Source organism: Triticum aestivum, chromosome 2D, assembly GCF_018294505.1.
Source record: "Triticum aestivum cultivar Chinese Spring chromosome 2D, IWGSC CS RefSeq v2.1, whole genome shotgun sequence".
NCBI lineage: Eukaryota > Viridiplantae > Streptophyta > Magnoliopsida > Poales > Poaceae > Triticum > Triticum aestivum.
The window spans coordinates 43,978,801-43,996,621 of NC_057799.1; the positions used below are offsets into that span (position 1 = coordinate 43,978,801).

Below are 17,821 nucleotides of genomic sequence, written 5' to 3' on the forward strand. Positions count from 1 at the left end.
AGAAAGATTCTGTCGTTAAGCAACACTGTAAGTAAATATCACGCCAAAAGAATCACGTTTAAAACAATATATATGACTTTATAAATAGATAAACTTCCCCTATAACTGAACTGACAAATTCCCTTTGTGAGTCTGTGACGAAACAAGCAGCACTCAATAAAGGAAGCCGACGACGAAGATCCAATGTGCTACAAAAATAATGATCAACAACACGTTAGAAAAAAAATTACTACCTGGAAGGCTTAGATCATTTTTCAACATGCAAGAAGAAGAAAAACTGCAAGATTATAACATGGTAAGCAGATCAACTGTTTCAAAAACAAAACACAAATTGCGTATATGTTATGCAAAGTTCTTTTTTATTTTATGTTTCTAAATATAAGAAGATTTCCAAATGTTTTATTTTTATTTTGTGTTTTGCAGTTCCTTCTACCATGTTCGTTGTGCTGGTTTGAGCAAGACGAAACTATAAGTCATTACTTCACCATCACAGTTAACATGCAAAAACAGCGCTTTGAACTCCTTGACTCTTCAACTGCATATCCAGGCACAATAGAATTCTTCAACAATGTAACCAACAAATTAATGAAAATCTGGAAGCACATAAGCACAGAGCTACAGTTTTCAGAAAAAAACATCGACCATTTCAAAAAGGTCAAACTACATGTGCCACTTCAAGGAGAAGACACGTAAGCACTTCCAACATTTCACTTATTTCTTTCTTTTCAATGCAAGATTCACTACTACAATTACTGAAATAATTCTGTTCTTTCTTCTTTTCAATACAACAATTACCACTACCATTGCTCCAACATTTCTCTTCTTTCCGTTTCTTGAATGCAATAATCTTACTAGTACCATTCCTCTACATGCAGAATGGACTGCGCATTCTATATGTACATGAACCTGAAGCACTACTCCAATGATGGAACAACAGCAACCTTAAAGCCAGAACAAGTACCAGAGTTGAGGAAAAAAAATTCTATATCAACTAATCAGTCAACACAGAGGGAATACCAAACTGTCACTAATCAAGTGTACAACAGGATAGTCTCTTCAGAAACTAAACCTTACAATTTCGTCACACTAGAAGAAGTAATTTTTTTTAATTATTGTTTTACAGATATGCTGAAGTATGAAGTCGATATGGAAGACAAAGAAATGCAACAGGCAGAATGTTGCGTACTAGAAGAGTTTCCGCCAACTCCCGAGCCAAAAGAACATATTATGCGTGCGACAACCACACAAGAGCATGAAGTTATTCGTATATCCAGTAAATGCAAAGAGATTATGGATGTCAGCAGCCATGCCGTCGCCCATTTATCTTGCACAGACCACGAAGAAAATGATCCACCAATAGAACCAGATCAACCACCACCAGACGAAAAGATACCACACCATGCTGAAGAGGAAACGGACGAGCAAAATATCAATAGCAATATCCCAAGCACAGAGCAACTGGAACAAACAGGCACTGATTTAAAAGAGGATGACAGAAGCAATGACGTACCAAATACACAACAACAGGTTTCCGAGCAGAAGAAACAGGCTCGACAAGCAATCCGCAAGGCACCTCCAACACCATCTCTTTAGACTTCCTAAAACCAAAAACAATGGAAAAGCATGAAGAAGTTGATGAATTTCTTTCAAGCCTTAACTCGCTCCAACTAGACGAATACAACGAATATTTAAAGATGGGCTTTGAGTTCGATGTAATCAAAACATGGCTAAATGACTATGAAAGCTATGAATTCAACAAAGATGACAAGCCGTATCTTGGAATCTTGCAGCAAGAATCAGGATAACATTCAATGCCTCAATCATCTGAGAACAGCTCTGACAAGAAAATCTCGGTCAAGAAGAGGCCGGTAAAGCCTTCAAGAAGGCTCCTTGGAGAAATCATGATTCGTACTTTTGTCCCAGGAGATTTCAAATTTATGAACAAAGCCAGAGCACTCCATGAATACCTATTCAGCAAAGAAGGACAGGACGAATGCAGAGAGTAAGTACTTTCTCTTGCATAAACAAAAAGACAAAGAAATGTTGCCCCTTTTTAAACCAACCTAACTAATGTATAAACTTTTCTGCTTGCAGTCTAAACGTATATATTAGCTCGAAGCGACCCGATTGTATTACAGGTAAACAAATATTGGAACAACTACAGAAAGGAGATCATGGACAGATGGAGGGCTCCATCGCAAACGCATTTTCGAAGAATGGACAGTGCAGCAACAATACAACACAACCGATAAAGCCATACTTCCCGAAGAATTTGCAAACGTATGAAGTCCAATTTGACAAAAACACTTCCATCATTTCAGTGATTACAAAGATTGAACTAAAAAGTAGAAAAAAATTGGTCGCAGATCGTGCTCGGTGTTAAAACTGGAGAAGAAGAAGGACTAGCAGAATTCAATGAGGACGAAGCATTGAAACAGTTTGCACCCCTTGTAACAGGGAAGGAACTTTTAAAGAAGAAGCTGGTAAGTTAATAGAAATATACAAACATAATTCATTTAATTCTCCTGACAAGAATGAACTTTAACTCGCTCTGTCTCCAAACACCGCAGATTATGATACCTCACAACACAGCTAAACACTTCACACTGTACGTGCTCAACAAGTACACGAGCTCCATCGACATACTTGACTCACTGAATTACAGACACGGAGGAGGAAAAAATACATGGAAAACGCACCATAAGGATCACCGAGAACTGGTACGTCAATTCAACCTCTTGGTTTTCTAATTGGTTTTCCAATTCCTGCATTCCCTTTATTAATGGCAAAATCCAACAATAAAACCAAACCATAATAACAGTTTAAAAGGATGCACGCACTCATGAAGAAGCATTACGGCGAAGCGGAACTACGAGCCAACAGCGAACCGAACTGGTCGAGGATAGCAGAAACACCTAACAGAGTTTGCATGCCAAAACAGCAGGATACCCAATGCGGACACTTCATGGTCCAATTTGCAGAATACTGGAATGGCATTGATCTCATAAAGGATGAGGAGGATTTCGTGTAAGTGAATAGTACGAGAGCAACAATTTTAATTTTTAGAAGCAGCACTAGTTGAATACTTGAATTATCTCATGAAAGAAAAATAAAAGAATATCCGATGACCTACCTGCAGCAAAGCAACGTAGATGCCGAGTAGAAACTAGAGTTCCATTTTACAGCCATATTTGGTGAAACAAACCAAGTAAAGTGCGAGCAACTACCTGGAAGAATCAAAGAATTCAAACCAGAAACTTCAAACTTCTTTTCCACCAACAAAGGTAAGAAAATCATTTCTGGTTATCTTTTTTTGTAATGACCTACCCATCCCACGGTTGACCAATGTCTTTCGTATCACGAGAGCTTACATATTACATATCTGCTTCCTCTGACAGAAACAGATGAAACAAAAAGGAAAAAAAGACGAAGCACCAATCCATACCCAAAACATTCTCATTGCTTCCAACACACAAAGGAGGCGTCTGACCTCTTCCAGCTAGTCATGAGCGACAGCTGGCAGGAGGAATACAAAAAGTGAGTTGTTTTCTATTACACCTCAAAATAGTTGGACAGAGGCAAAAAATAATTTAAAAATCTATTTCTCACTGACCGGGACCTCCAAAATTATTTGATCTCCCTGTCGCAGTAAAACTATATTTAGGCGCATCCGTAGGGACAATGAAAGCACGCAACTTACTGGAGCCCAACTGAAGGCAGTATTTGGTCCAAGACCAGCACAAACGAACATACCACATCACATGGAAAAGAGGGTGCTCGATGACATAGCAAAAATCTGGGAAAGCAGACAAGATTCAATAGAGAGTGACAGAGTAATATTAGGCCCAAACTTTGCAGAGGTAAACTTTTAAAAAGCAAAATCTTGTGTATATTGCAACACCTACTCTTTTTATATTGTTACACAGCTCTTTTTTCTAACAGCTTTTTTCATCGATATTATTGTTTGCAGCATATACTGAAATTAAATAAAGACAAAACTATTGTTGCAAAATTTAAAAGTGAACTGCAAAAAACAAAGAATCAGCTCGTTCCCATGTATCTCAAAGAAAATCAACGGAAAAAGCTCTCAACAGCAAACATGGTAACATCCCTTTCCTCCGGGACAAAATCACAAAATATGCGTTCTATCAAATTACTTTATATTAAACTGTCAGGAAACCAACAAGTATTTCGTACGCAGATATTCATTCCAATGGAGAAGCATGACCGCTACGTAGTATATGTGCTGGACAAATACAAACACAAAGTTCACATTATTGATCCTCGAGAAGCGACTCCAGAGGAATTTGAGAAAGAAAAGATAGACGTGGGTAAATTAAATCCAAATGAAGCATGTCGAGTTCTTCAGGAACATGAAGACGCTCAAAAAGAAAGAGAAAGACAGTTTCAGGAATATCACGCTCATAAGTTGGCAATCGTAAGCATTTATACATAACAATTTTTTCAGTTTTACAAGTTGCAGTATTAAAACAATTACAAAATGCAATTCCCATGTACCTAGGATTAAAGAAGTCTTCAACACCATACTTGAACAAACAATGAATCCAAAACACAAGATGGCAGATTCATACCGTGCAAGATGTTCCAGTGGTAGAAAAGGGTGAATCACCATTTGTTGTTTTAAAGCTTGCATTCCTCTACAATGGTGAAAAGTTCGTCGAAGACCTGGAAGATTTGACAGTAAGTCTATATAAATTTACTTATAAACAACTTTTATGAACCAACTCTAATAATATACTTCTCTTTCTTGGCAACATTTCAGAGGACGAGGTCGAAGACTGGAGGGCAGAGGCAATGTACATTCTCTTAAGTAGCGAGATGAATCAAGTCAAATCTAGTGAAATGGGTAACGAGATAAGCAAGATCTTCAACAAGAATGAAGACTAAAACTTTTGATTTAGCCAGCGAGGCTAATTCTATCTAGACGTGACAAAACAGTTTATCAGTAACTCACATTTGTAATGTAATGTAGTTAGAAATTGCGTGTTCATGTTGAAAAAAGAACTATTTCGGCAACAATGCCTCTTACATCATCAGAGAGTGCCAGTACACTATAAACAACAATGCCTCTTCTTATCTGTACGACAGCAGTGTATCCCAAAACGAACCCTTACGCGTGACTCTGGAGACCACCCTCCCGTGCCTCCAGAGGCGACATGGCCCTGTGCCACCAAAGCCTGGGTCACCATGCCTCCGGGCAATATCCACACACACACATACCAAGAGCGCCTCAAACGTGGCTAGCTCCTACGCACATGTGACTGCAGATGATTCACACCCGTGCCTCCGGAGGCAACATACCAATGCCTTCGGATAATACACACATGTGCATGCACGCACATTCCTCTAGAGACTTAAGCATGGCTAGCTCCTATGCACACGTGACTGCACATTTTTCAAACCCGTGCCTCCGAAGGCAACATACCAATGCCTTCGTAGGATGCACACATGTGCATGCACGCACATACCTATAGAGCATCAACCATGCCTAGCTCTTAAGCAGACGTGACTGCACATACTTCAAACCTGTGCCTTTTGAAACAAAGGAGCTTTCCTTTTGCACGACTTGCTGTATAAAAATTAAACGAGCCGAAGGCGAGCAGGAGGTTCCCATGCGCCGGAGGCGCCGTGTCACACCACGACGGACAACGCGCTGCATGAACCAGCACGCCGCACGACCAAAACACACTTCGACCTATGCCCCCCCCCCCTTCAAGATGTTTATGAAAATTAAACGAGCCAGAGGCGTGCAGGATGTTCCCATGCGCCGGAGGCGCCGTGTCACACCACGACGGTCAACGCGCCGCACGAACCAGCACGCCGCACGACCAAAACACACTTCGACCTATACCCCTCTTCAAGATGTTTATGAAAATTAAACGAGCCGAAGGCGAGCAGGAGGTTCCCATGCGCCGGAGGCGCCGTGTCACCCCATGACGGACAACGCGCCGCACGAACCAGCACGTCGCACGACCAAAACACACTTCGACCTATGCCCCCCTTCAAGATGTTTATGAAAATTAAACGAGCCGAAGGCGAGCAGGAGGTTCCCATGCGCCGAAGAGGCTCTGTTCTTCAATTTATTAAGTTATACAGCCGTGCCTCTGCTAGTCTACACCTGTGCTTACACCTGTGCATTAAAAAGTTGTTGTTTTTTCCTTACTTGAAAGGTCACATTTGATAGTGTTGGTAGTCCCCGCCCGTAACTACCCCATAAATCTCCATTATCTGGAAATATAATGGGAACAAAAAGGGAAACGAGAAAGGGAAACAGGGAACCAAGCGCGCGAAGTGGTATTTTCTTTGTGATCGCGCGGAAAGGGAAAACAGAAAATTCTGGTAGTTCGAGGGTCAAACTGCAAAACGCACGAAACCACAAACCGGAAAGGGAAAACCGGGAACCAACCGCGCCACCTGGTTTTCCTGGCGGGAGCGCTCCGCGCGCGACACTTGTCACGCGCGGAGTGCTCCCGAACCGCTTGTTACAAGCGCTCCGAAGGAGCGCTCGTTAACTAGTTTCTCTCACTTACAACTCCCTCAAAAGGTTCTGCTTTCGCTGAGGCGAGCTGCCGGTTGGGCCGGCCCATATATGGGGTTCGCGTTTTTCGTTCGCTACAGCTTCCTTCGCTATTTCCTACGAGCTTTTTCGATTTTCTTCTGTGTTTGTTTGCTTCCGGTTTTCCGTGGTTTTTGTTCTAACTTTTTGGTTTTGGTTCCTTCTTCCTTTCGTTTTTTTTTTATTTTTCGTTTCTTTTCTCTACTTTTTTTATTTCTTCTTCTCTTTTTTGCGTGTTATACAAAAACTTCATCTCCTATTACAAAAATGTTCATTGTATGTTAAGAAAGTGTTTCACCGTACATTATGAAAAAGTTCACTATCATTATGAAAATGTTCAGCCTGCATTACAAAAATGTAGATCGTACATTTAACATAATGTTCACCATATATTTAGAAAATGTTCATTATGTACTTGAAAAATGTTCAGCGTGTATTACAAAAATGTTCATCGTACATTTAACAAAATATTCACCATATATTTAGAAAATGTTCATCGTATTTAAAAAAATGTTCATTATGTACTTGAAAAATGTTCAGCATATATCACAAAATGTTCAATGTGTATTTAAGAAAATCAGTATATGTCAAAAAAATGTTCAATGTTTATTTCAAAAAAATTTATCATATATTAAAATGATGTTCAATGGTCGATTTTTTTGAGTTATTATCTGCCACTGTGCTTAGTTCTTAAACATACTCGCACCATACTAATCACAAGTACTTGATGGCTCAACTGGTAAAGAAGGCTTATCGCCTCAGCTAGGAGCTCTCCCAATTCTCAAAAAACAAAAAAAAAACTAGGAGCTCTCCCGGTGGCGCTCATAAGTCATAAATAGGGTTTGCCACGCACATGCACCTTGCTTGCGAGCAGCCACTTGTTGCCCAGTTGGCAAATATAGTACGAGTAGTGCAGAGCTGATCAACATGTACGGATGTGTTTAGACAATGGATGCATATGAGGCAAAATGAATTTCCGATATGCAGTAGTATTTCGTATTATCTTTACCTCCAAGAAGAGTCCGTTCGGCGCCATGATCCGCATCCTGTACTGGTCGCTGGGGCTGCGAACTAGCCGGAACCTCTCTGGCCGCCTCGGCACAGCCGCCGTCGCGACCAGCGAGCCGTCGCTCTGGACGCCCACGAACTGGTTGCCAAACACTTTGAAATTGAATGTCACCTCGTTGATCCGCCACAGCTTGAAGGTCTCCCAACCAGACGCCTGAGGCCGGTTCTCCACCAGCCCCGCACCGCCGCCATTCTCCGCGGCCACGTAGGCGTTCTGCGTTACCGACTTGAACTGCAGCTGCGTGCCGTCCTGTACGTACGTCCGCGTGCAGATCGGTTAAGAACTAAAAACAGAGAGCCGTGGCGGCGGAACGTCCCACGTGTGTTTGGTGTAGTGTATGCATATGCAAAGCTACGTTGATTACCAGGAGATCGTGGTTGGGGATGCCGTCGAAGAGAGACGGCAGGATCCAGCCCTCCGTCACCAGCCACCCGCCGAGGTTCACCGCTCGGACGGGGAGACGAGGAGCAGCCGCCATAGCCGCCGCCCTGCGGGAGAGGAAGCACAGCATGAGGAGGGAGGAACAGTGCAAAAGGCGGCTCCTCATTTCGCAGCTAATTAAAGTTTCTTCCGATCCACTAGGCTCGGTTACTTGCAAGTTGTAAGACAATTGCTCGGTATTGTACCCAGCCCTGCCGTGCTCGGCTCGCATGCTCGGTATTGTACCCAGCCATGCCGTGCTCGGTGTGAAACAAGGAGAAAGGAGATTGGATCGACACACCTAATGTGGTGGTCTCAGGATCAATATATAGGGCGCCTCAAGGGGCTGCCGCTAGGGTTTACAGAGGGATAAGTACAGGTTGTTACAAGAGATAACTACAACCCTAGATACTAACCGTATCAGATAACTATACAGTTTAACGTTCCTCCTCAAACTGAACTTCCTATGCAAAGGTTCAGATTGTGCCTATTTGAAACAAACGGCGCCTCGGCTAGAGGGTTTGTGAATATATCCGCAACTTGCTCCTTGGAAGATATAAATCGAACATCAAGTGCCTTGGCTGCAACTCGTTCACGAACAAAATGGAAGTCCACTTCTATGTGCTTGGTCCTGGCATGGAATACCGGATTTGCAGATAGATAAGTGGCTCTTAGATTGTCACACCACAAAACAAGGGGTCGAGAGAGAAAGACCCCAAGTTCACCAAGGACTGACTGTATCTAGATTACCTCAGCTGTTCCATTTGCATGTGCCTTATATTCAGATTCCGTGCTTGACCTAGACACCGTAGCTTGCTTTCTTGAACTCCAAGAGACAAGGTTAGGTCTAAGAAACACTACAAAGCCACCTGTGGATCGGCGGTCACCACTGCATCCAGCCCAGTCTGCATCTGAAAAACAGCTTAGTAGCATTGAGGATGACTTTCGAATAGAAAGACCCATACTGTGAGTATATTTCAAGTATCTCAAAATCCTCTTGGCTGCTGAAAAATGTGCAGTCGTAGGTGCATGAAGGAACTGACAGACACGGTTAACTGCAAAGGAGATGTTCGGTCTCGTGAGTGTCAGATACTGGAGAGCTCCAACCAAGCTGCGATACTTGGTGCTGTCATCCTGAGAGACCGATGATCCACTGTCCTTGCTGATTTTCTCACTGGAGGACATGGGCGTGGTAGAGATTTTACAATTATCCATGTTAGCACGATGGAGAATATCGCTGATGTACTTCTGCTGAGACAGGACGATTCCCCCTGGCGATGACTCCACATGTACTCCAAGAAAATAATGCAAGGGGCCGAGATCCTTGAGAGCAAAGGAGGCCTGGAGATCGGCAAGTAACTTGGTGGTAGCAGTAGGAGAGGAGCTGGCCACAATAATGTCGTCCACATACACAAGCATGAAAATGGTGACACCACTCCGGTTGTAGACAAAAAGGGACGTGTCAGCTTTGGATGCTAGAAAACCAAGTTGTTGGAGCCTAGAACTCAGCCGAGAATACCACGCTCGAGGAGCCTGTTTGAGACCGTAGAGAGCCTTGCAAAGTTTGCACAAATGATGAGGACCCGAAGGGTCCACAAAACCAGGAGGTTGGCGCATGTATACCTCTTCTTGGAGAATGCCATGAAGGAAGGCATTTTGAACGTCCAACTGTCGCAAACACCAGCCATGAAAGACTGCAATGGAGAGAACGAGCCGCACTGTGACAGGTTTAACGGCTGGGCTGAACGTATCATCATAGTCCAAGCCATAGCGTTGTTTGAACCCCTTTGCGACCAGGCGTGCCTTGTACCGATCAACAGTCCCATCAGGTCTGTGCTTGATCTTAAACACCCACTATCAAATCCTTCATAAGATCCGGACTGGGCGCAATGTCGGTGTCAAAACCGGTGGATCTCGGGTAGGGGGTCCCGAACTGTGCGTCTTAAGGTCGATGGTAACAGGAGACAGGGGACACGATGTTTACCCAGGTTCGGGCCCTCTCTATGGAGGTAATATCCTACTTCCTGCTTGATTGATCTTGATGAATATGAGTGTTACAAGAGTTGATCTACCACGAGATCGTAGAGGCTAAACCCTAAAAGCTAGCCTATGGTTATGATAATGAGTATCTGCCTATCCGGACTATGCTCTCCGGTTTATATAGACACCGGATAGATCTAGGGTTACATGGAGTCGGTTACATAGAAAGGAATCTACATGATTGATCGCCAAGCTTGCCTTCCACGCCAAGGAGAGTCTCGTCCGGACACGAGTGCGGTCTTCGGTCTTCACATCTTCAAGGCCATCAGTCCGACCCATGGCTAACAGGCCGGATGCCCGAGGACCCCTTAGTCCAGGACTCCCTCAATAGCCCCCGAACCAGGCTTCAATGAAGAGGTGTTCGGCATCCGGACTGTCTTCGGCATTGCAAGGCGGGTTCTTCCTCTGATGACGTCCACATAATGTATTCGGCCACGGATTCAATGCTTCTCGCCTCGGCTTCCGCGTGTTTAATAGCTTCGTCTCCCACGTGTCGAGAGAATGCGGAAGGTTAGGGCATTTTTGCAAATAACACCCTATCCATGCAAGGCAGAGTGCCTATTTAAAGAGATTGGATCTTAGATCCATTCGACACTAGACCGAGAAAATCCCCGAAGACTACCAGGAGAAACCATTCCAACATGGCTAGCGTTCCCAGCTCCTCCTCACGTCCCGGCCCAGAGAAAGGCGAGTGGGAGAAGTGTTATGTGACCCACAGTCAACTGGCGGAGCTGCAAACGCAGGGATTCCTTCCTCCCGTGGATGTGGTCCCTGTTCGAGCAGGGCTGGCCTCTTTCGATGGCAAGACCCAAGCGGAGGACTTCCCCAGCCCATCTGGGGGGAGCGAGTGTGTTTCGTTCCCTTTCTATTAAGAGGCGTTGGATTTCCAATCCACCCGTTCCTCCGAGGGCTCCTGGAGTACTACAGCCTCCAGCTACACAACTTCACTCCCGCTTCCATCCTGCATATCGCAGGTTACGTTGCTTTATGCGAATTATTTCTGGGCGTTGAGGCTCATTTTGAACTGTGGAGAAAATCGTTTTGCCTTGTCCCGCATAACCACGAGGGGTTGATATTTTAGGTGGGCGGAGCCGAAGTATGGTGCATTGCCAATACCGAATATCCGTCCGGCACACTGAGGAGGGCATCGCAAAATGGCCTTCCGAATGGTTCTACATCGAGGACGTCGCACTTCCCGACCCAATTCGAAAGGGTCTTCCTGAGTTCGTCAGAGTTCCGCTGAAGAAACTGTTGGGGAACGTAGCAGTAATTCAAAAGTTTTCTACGCATCACCAAGATCAATCTATGGAGTCATCTAGCAACGAGAGAGAGGAGTGCATCTACATACCCTTGTAGATCGCGAGCGGAAGCGTTCAAGAGAACGGGGTTGATGGAGTCGTACTCGTCGTGATCCAAATCACCGATGATCCTAGCGCCGAACGGACGGCACCTCCGCGTTCAACACACGTACGGAGCAGCGACGTCTCCTCCTTCTTGATCCAGCAAGGGGGGAGGAGAGGTTGATGGAGATCCAGCAGCACCACGGCGTGGTGGTGGAAGTAGCGGGATTCCAACAGGGCTTCGCCAAGCGCTGCGGGAGTGGGAGATGTGTCACGGGAGGGAGAGGGAGGCGCCAGGGCTTGGGGTTTTGCTGCCCTCCCCTCCCCCCCACTATATATAGGGCCAAGGGAGAGGGGGGCGCAGCCTTGGCCCTTCCTCCAAGGAAGGGTGAGGCCAGGGAGGAGTCCATCCTCCCCAAGGCACCTAGGATGTGCCTTCCCCCTTTTGGACTCTCCCTTTCCCTTATCTCTTGGCGCATGGGCCTCTTGGGGCTGGTGCCCTTGGCCCATATAGGCCAAGGCGCACACCCCCACAGCCCATGTGGCCCCCCGGGGCAGGTGGACCCCCTTGGTGGACCCACGGACCCCTTTCGGCACTCCCGGTACAATACCGATAATGCGCGAAACTTTTCCGGCGACCAAAATAAGACTTCCCATATATAAATCTTTACCTCCGGACTATTCCGGAACTCCTCGTGACGTCCGGGATCTCATCAAGGACTCCGAACAACTTTCGGGTTACCGCATACTAATATCTCTACAACCCTAGCGTCACCGAACCTTAAGTGTGTAGACCCTACGGGTTCCGGAGACATGCAGACATGACCGAGACGACTCTCCAGTCAATAACCAACAGCGGGATCTGGATACCCATGTTGGCTCCCACATGCTCCTCGATGATCTCATCGGATGAACCACGATGTCGAGGATTCAATCAATCCCGTATACAATTCCCTTTGTCAATCGGTATGTTACTTGCCCGAGATTCGATCGTCGGTATCCCAATACCTCGTTCAATCTCGTTACCGACAAGTCACTTTACTCGTACCGTAATGCATGATCCTGTGGCTAACTCCTTAGTCACATTGAGCTCATTATGATGATGCATTACCGAGTGGGCCCAGAGATACCTCTCCGTCATACGGAGTGACAAATCCCAGTCTCGATTCGTGCCAACCCAACAGACACTTTCGGAGATACCTGTAGTGCACCTTTATAGTCACCCAGTTACGTTGTGACGTTTGGTACACCCAAAGCATTCCTACGGTACCCGGGAGTTGCACAATCTCATGGTCTAAGGAAATGATACTTGACATTAGAAAAGCTCTAGCAAAACGAACCACACTATCTTGTGCTATGCTTAGGATTGGGTCTTGTCCATCACATCATTCTCCTAATGATGTGATCCCGTTATCAATGACATCCAATGTCCATGGTCAGGAAACCATAACCATCTATTGATCAACGAGCTAGTCAACTAGAGGCTTACTAGGGACATGTTATGGTCTATGTATTCACACATGTATTACGGTGTCCAGTTAATACAATTATAGCAGGTACAATAGACAATTATCATGAACAAGGAAATATAATAATAACCATTTTATTATTGCCTCTAGGGCATATTTCCAACAGAAACGCCACAGTTGGTGTCCCCAGAGTCTTGAAGAGGATGACAGTGCAGACGTTAGTCAGCTCCTGGGCAAGATAAAGACGCTTGCCCAGTCCGGATTAACAATAGTTGAGGTAATGGCGACCTCCATAGTGCGAGGGGTTCAGCCGCTTCAATATAGAGGGCTCCCAATGTGGCACTACACGGGGAGGATGACGCCTCCCGCTGTGGTCAAAAGGGTCTGGACACCCCCGCCGCTCTAGCCAAGATAGTGGCCGAGCTGTTCAAAGGGGAAGAAGAGGAATTTCTCCGAACCAATTGCAGAGAGGGGTATTCCATGTATAATCCTCCCAGTTGGGTAAGCCCCAATTCTTCCACTTTACCCATTCCGCTTCCCGGGTCACCTTTAACAGATATCTAATCCGTTTATAACAGCATTGGCGAAAAATCACCGAGGGGCTCTACAGCCCCGCCCCACAGCCAGAGAGCCACGACCGGGAACTGGATCCCGGGTTTGAAGAGGGTCCAGACATATTCGTGGTACTTGCGGAAGGGGTGTTTCACCAGGCGAGCTACGACGGCACAGAAGTGGCCATTATCACCGATTATCCTGGTCTTCTTCCTGCTTCCCACGTAAGTCATCAAGAAATATCCTCCTCGAAAGAGTTTCCTCGCACTGCCTCACCTGCCGCACTACCTCGTGCTTCGAAGGGGAGGCGTTCGGCTCGTCATGCTACTCCAGGGGCGACTCCAAAGAGAGCGGCTCCAGCACCAAGCAAGGGCTTTAAAAGGAAGGTCAATGAAGACCTGACCAGTCCCTCGTCGAAGAGGTACGGATTTGAAGGTGTACCTTAGTGGTCACGTCCAACCGTAACTTGTACATTTGTCTTGTAGCAGGAAAAAGGTTCGCCAGACTATGTTCGGGGGTCCGGCCAGCCGTACTCCCAACAACCGGGATTTAGATCCCGTCGGAGAATCGAGGGCTGATATGAGAACAACATCGGACTACCCTTCGACTGAGGGTTCGGAAGATATGTCCGTTACCAACTCGGAAGTAGAGAGCGCCATGAATCATCGGCGTTGCGGGGCTGTTTTACGAGACCCCCAGTTCTCGGAGGAGGCGTTCAAAGCCTTTGGTTCGGCTGACGCTTATATCCGGGCTGCTCGAACTGGGCTTAGCATAGCCACAAAGCAGTATTTAAAAGATGTGCAGGTAAATTTTCTTTGTCTGAATAGGATGACCATATGTCAGTAGCCCCCGAGACTAAAAGCAGTTGGTACAATTGATTTAAGGATCATTGTGTAACCATGTTCTTACCGAGAAGAACAACCTGCTAACTCAAGAGCTAGAGCAGTGTCGGGCACAGCTAAATGCTGCCACCGCCGAGCTGGAAAATTCCAAGAAGGCATCTGCTGGTAATATTTCCCTCCATAGAGGAATGATAACAATGACCGTATATCCGTCGGGCTAATATTGTTGCTGATCTCATAATAGGGTCATCGGACCAATATGATGAGAACCTGGCCGCTGCTCTGGAAGGAGAGCAAAAAGCAAAAACGATGCATGCCACAGGCAAGCGTATACTGACACAAGCCATAATAGAGAAAAACAAGCTTCAGGATGCCAAGACCAGCTTGGGTATTGAGCTAAAAGATGTGCGGGGCCAGCTAGCCGACTCCGTGAAGGAGAATAAGGAACTGCGAGGCGGTATATTCGGTATGTGTCCGAACTTACCTTTATAGTAGGTTGGTGATGAATGGAACTAATACAGTTATGATTGCAGGTATTTTGACGGGCCGTCCTGAAGGGGAGGTGTCCGAATCATCAAGTGATCTTCTGCAGAGGCTGTCGCAAGTGCACGAGCAGGCTCGGTTGGCCATGCGGAGTGTTGCCAAGGCTTTATGGCAGTCCGCCTCCCCTCCAGGAAGTATGGAGGAGTTTGTAGAGTTGTTCAAAGGAGCGCGGCGGCGCATCCGATTATGGAAAATATCGGCCTGTCGGGAGGGTGCCCGAAAAACCTGGGCCATGGTGAAAACACGATACACGAAGTCGGATCCTAATCACATGGCCCGTGTTAGACCTGTAGGGACAGATGGGGAAGAAATTCCCGTTAGTTTAGTATATGACCAAGTAGAATTGGCCGCTAAATACTCCCAGCAGGATTGTAAGTTAGACCGCCTACTGGACGGTATAGAGGAGGAAGTATTCGAGTCCAAGTGACTATGTACTGTCCGTCTAGCCGAATTGTATATCATTTGTCATGGCAGACCTTTTCGCCTCCCCCTCCGGACCCTAAGGTGCGGAGTGTTTCCGAATACCGTCATGGCCGAATAGACCAGGGTATGCGTGGAAAACTAGGCGTAGGGGTCATAGTTGCTTGAACAGACAAGTTGTATCCAGCTAATTATGTTATATTATAGTTGTAAGAAACATCTTCCAGAGAAAATAGTTCCGTTAAGGGTTCCTTTCCCTGGGTGTGCATGCATTTAGTGTCCATGTCTGAATTGTGATGAGAGGATCACAGTGTATGTAACTTCTGGGGGCTCGCAATGAGTGTGGAAACGTCTTTAATTCACCGACCGAATATTCCCTTAAGAACGCTAGCTTTCGGCTTCACCCAGTCTGAGGTACACATCCGGATGATCCGGCAGTAGCAATCGCAGAGGTGCTCCCTTTATGCCCTAGCCGAACTAACGGGAACGTAGGGCATAAGCACAGGAGCCAGGCAACCCAGCTTGGCCAAAACTTAAGTCATATTTATGCATATAATGGCGAAGAAAAGGTACATATGGAAAAGAATGCATATGTGAAGAGCTTAATGCTCGAAGAATCATAACAAGCTTCTATCGAAGAAGCCCCCAGGTATGATGGACGTACATATTTAAAAATGTATACGTCCGTGGTGTACGGTCTAGCCGTTTGAAAGCTTTAAGGCAAGAAAGGAAAAAATAACCAGAAAAGAGAGAACAAATAATGGAAACTAAAAGGGAGGAGGACAAACACAAAGAGTTTGGCGCTAGGCGTAGAATCGTCGGAGTCTGGCTGCGTTCCAGGGGTTTGGCTCGAGGCGATTGTCGGATGCATCACGAAGACGGTACGCTCCTCCGGTGAGAACTTCATCAATTATGAAGGGACCCTCCCATTTGGGCTTGAGTTTGTCCTTTTCCTTCTCTGGTAGGCGTAGAACGAGTTCGCCAACGTTGTAAGTCTTGGCCCGTACTTCTCTGCTTTGGTATCTTCGAGCCTGTTGTTGATAGAATGCGGAACGAGCTTTTGCGACGTCGCGCTCCTCCTCCAAGGCATCTAGGCTGTCCTGCCGATCTAGCTCGGCTTCTCTCTCTTCGTACATACGGACTCTAGGTGAGTCATGTATAATATCGCAAGGTAACACAGCCTCTGCGCCGTACACCATGAAAAAGGGTGTGTATCCGGTAGTGCGGTTAGGCGTGGTCCGTAGCCCCCAGAGTACGGAGTCGAGCTCCTCAACCCAGTGCTTGTCTGATTCTTTCAAAGACCGCACTAGTCTGGGTTTAATGCCGCTCATGATAAGACCATTGGCTCGTTCAACTTGACCGTTTGTTTGCGGGTGGTAGACAGAGGCATAATCGAGCTTAATGCCCAGATTAGCACACTAGGTTTTCACCTCATCGGCTGTGAAATTGGAACCGTTGTCGGTGATGATGTTGTGTGGGACACCATAACTGTGCACCACATCGGATATGAATGCAATCACCGGTCAGGACTCAGCCGTTTTAACTGGTCTAGCCTCTATCCACTTGGTGAATTTATCCACCATGACCAGCAGATATTTTTCTTATGGCTTCCCCCTTTAAGTGGTCCAACCATGTCCAAGCCCCAGACGGCAAAGGGCCATGTAATGGGGATTGTTTGTAGGGCGGTTGGGGGCATATGGCTTTGGTTGGCGAAGAGCTGGCATCCAAGGCAACGCTGGACGAGGTCCCGTGTGTCTGCTCGGGCCGTAGGCCAAAACAATCATGTACGGAAGGCCTTACTGACAAGTGCCCGGGCTGCGGCGTGGTGCCCACCAAGACCAACGTGAATTTCTGCCAAAAGTTGTCGCCCCTCCTCCTCGGAGATACACCTTTGAAGGACTCTGGTAGTACTTTCCTTGTAGAGCTCTCCGTCGTGAACTTTATAGGCCTTCGAACGCCGAACAATGCCGCAAGCCTCGTTCTGATCTTCTGGGAGCTCCTTCCTATTAAGGTAGGCCAAGAATGGTTCGGTCCACGGGGCAATAACTGCCATGATGAGGTGGGACAATGGTGTCATTTCGGTGGCCGAGCCCCCGATGATGTCGGTGTGTTCGCCATGTTCGTGTTCGGAACGGGACTGTCGTTGCTGTCTGCCCCTTGCCACACCACGGATGGCTTAAACAGCCTTTCCAGGAAGATGTTAGGTGGGATAGGGTCGCGCTTAGCGCCGATGCGAGCAAGGACGTCCGCCGCCTGATTACTTTCGCGGGCGACGTGATGAAATTCGAGCCCCTCGAACCGAGCCGACATCTTTAAGACGGCGTCGCGATAAGCTGCCAACTTTGGATCTTTGGCATCAAAGTCTCCGTTAATTTGGGATATTGCGAGGTTTGAGTCCCCGCGCACCTCCAGGCGTTGTATGCCCATTGATACGGCCATCCGAAGGCCATGCAACAAAGCCTCGTATTTGGCTGCGTTGTTGGAGTCTTTGTATAATATTTGGAGTACGTACTGGACGATATATCCCGTGGGGGACGTTAATACGACAC

The 17,821-nt window shown here is 46.4% G+C and overlaps 1 protein-coding gene across 1 annotated transcript; it reads right to left on the minus strand.

Moving 5' to 3' along the window:
* Positions 1–914: 914 nt before the first annotated feature.
* LOC123055619 (uncharacterized) lies at positions 915–8,124 on the minus strand. Its single transcript, XM_044479558.1, has 6 exons — positions 8,011–8,124; positions 7,587–7,895; positions 7,437–7,495; positions 1,511–1,598; positions 1,399–1,458; positions 915–941 (listed from the first exon to the last, which is right to left on the minus strand). Exons 1-6 carry the CDS (start codon positions 8,122–8,124, stop codon positions 915–917), a joined length of 657 nt encoding a protein of 218 aa, XP_044335493.1.
* Between the last annotated feature and the right edge of the window lie 9,697 nt (positions 8,125–17,821).

What these genes read in the sequence shown, in the direction of transcription:
- LOC123055619 (XM_044479558.1), bottom strand. Translation starts at nt 8,124, where the DNA reads ATGGCGGCTGCTCCTCGTCTCCCCGTCCGAGCGGTGAACCTCGGCGGG. An exon ending in CGAACGGACTCTTCTTGGAG is followed by an intron (nt 7,496 to 7,586) that starts GTAAAGATAATA and finishes CATGTTGATCAG; the next exon opens with CTCTGCACTACTCGTACTAT. An exon ending in AACCTGTTGTTGTGTATTTG is followed by an intron (nt 1,459 to 1,510) that starts GTACGTCATTGC and finishes TGTTTGTTCCAG; the next exon opens with TTGCTCTGTGCTTGGGATAT.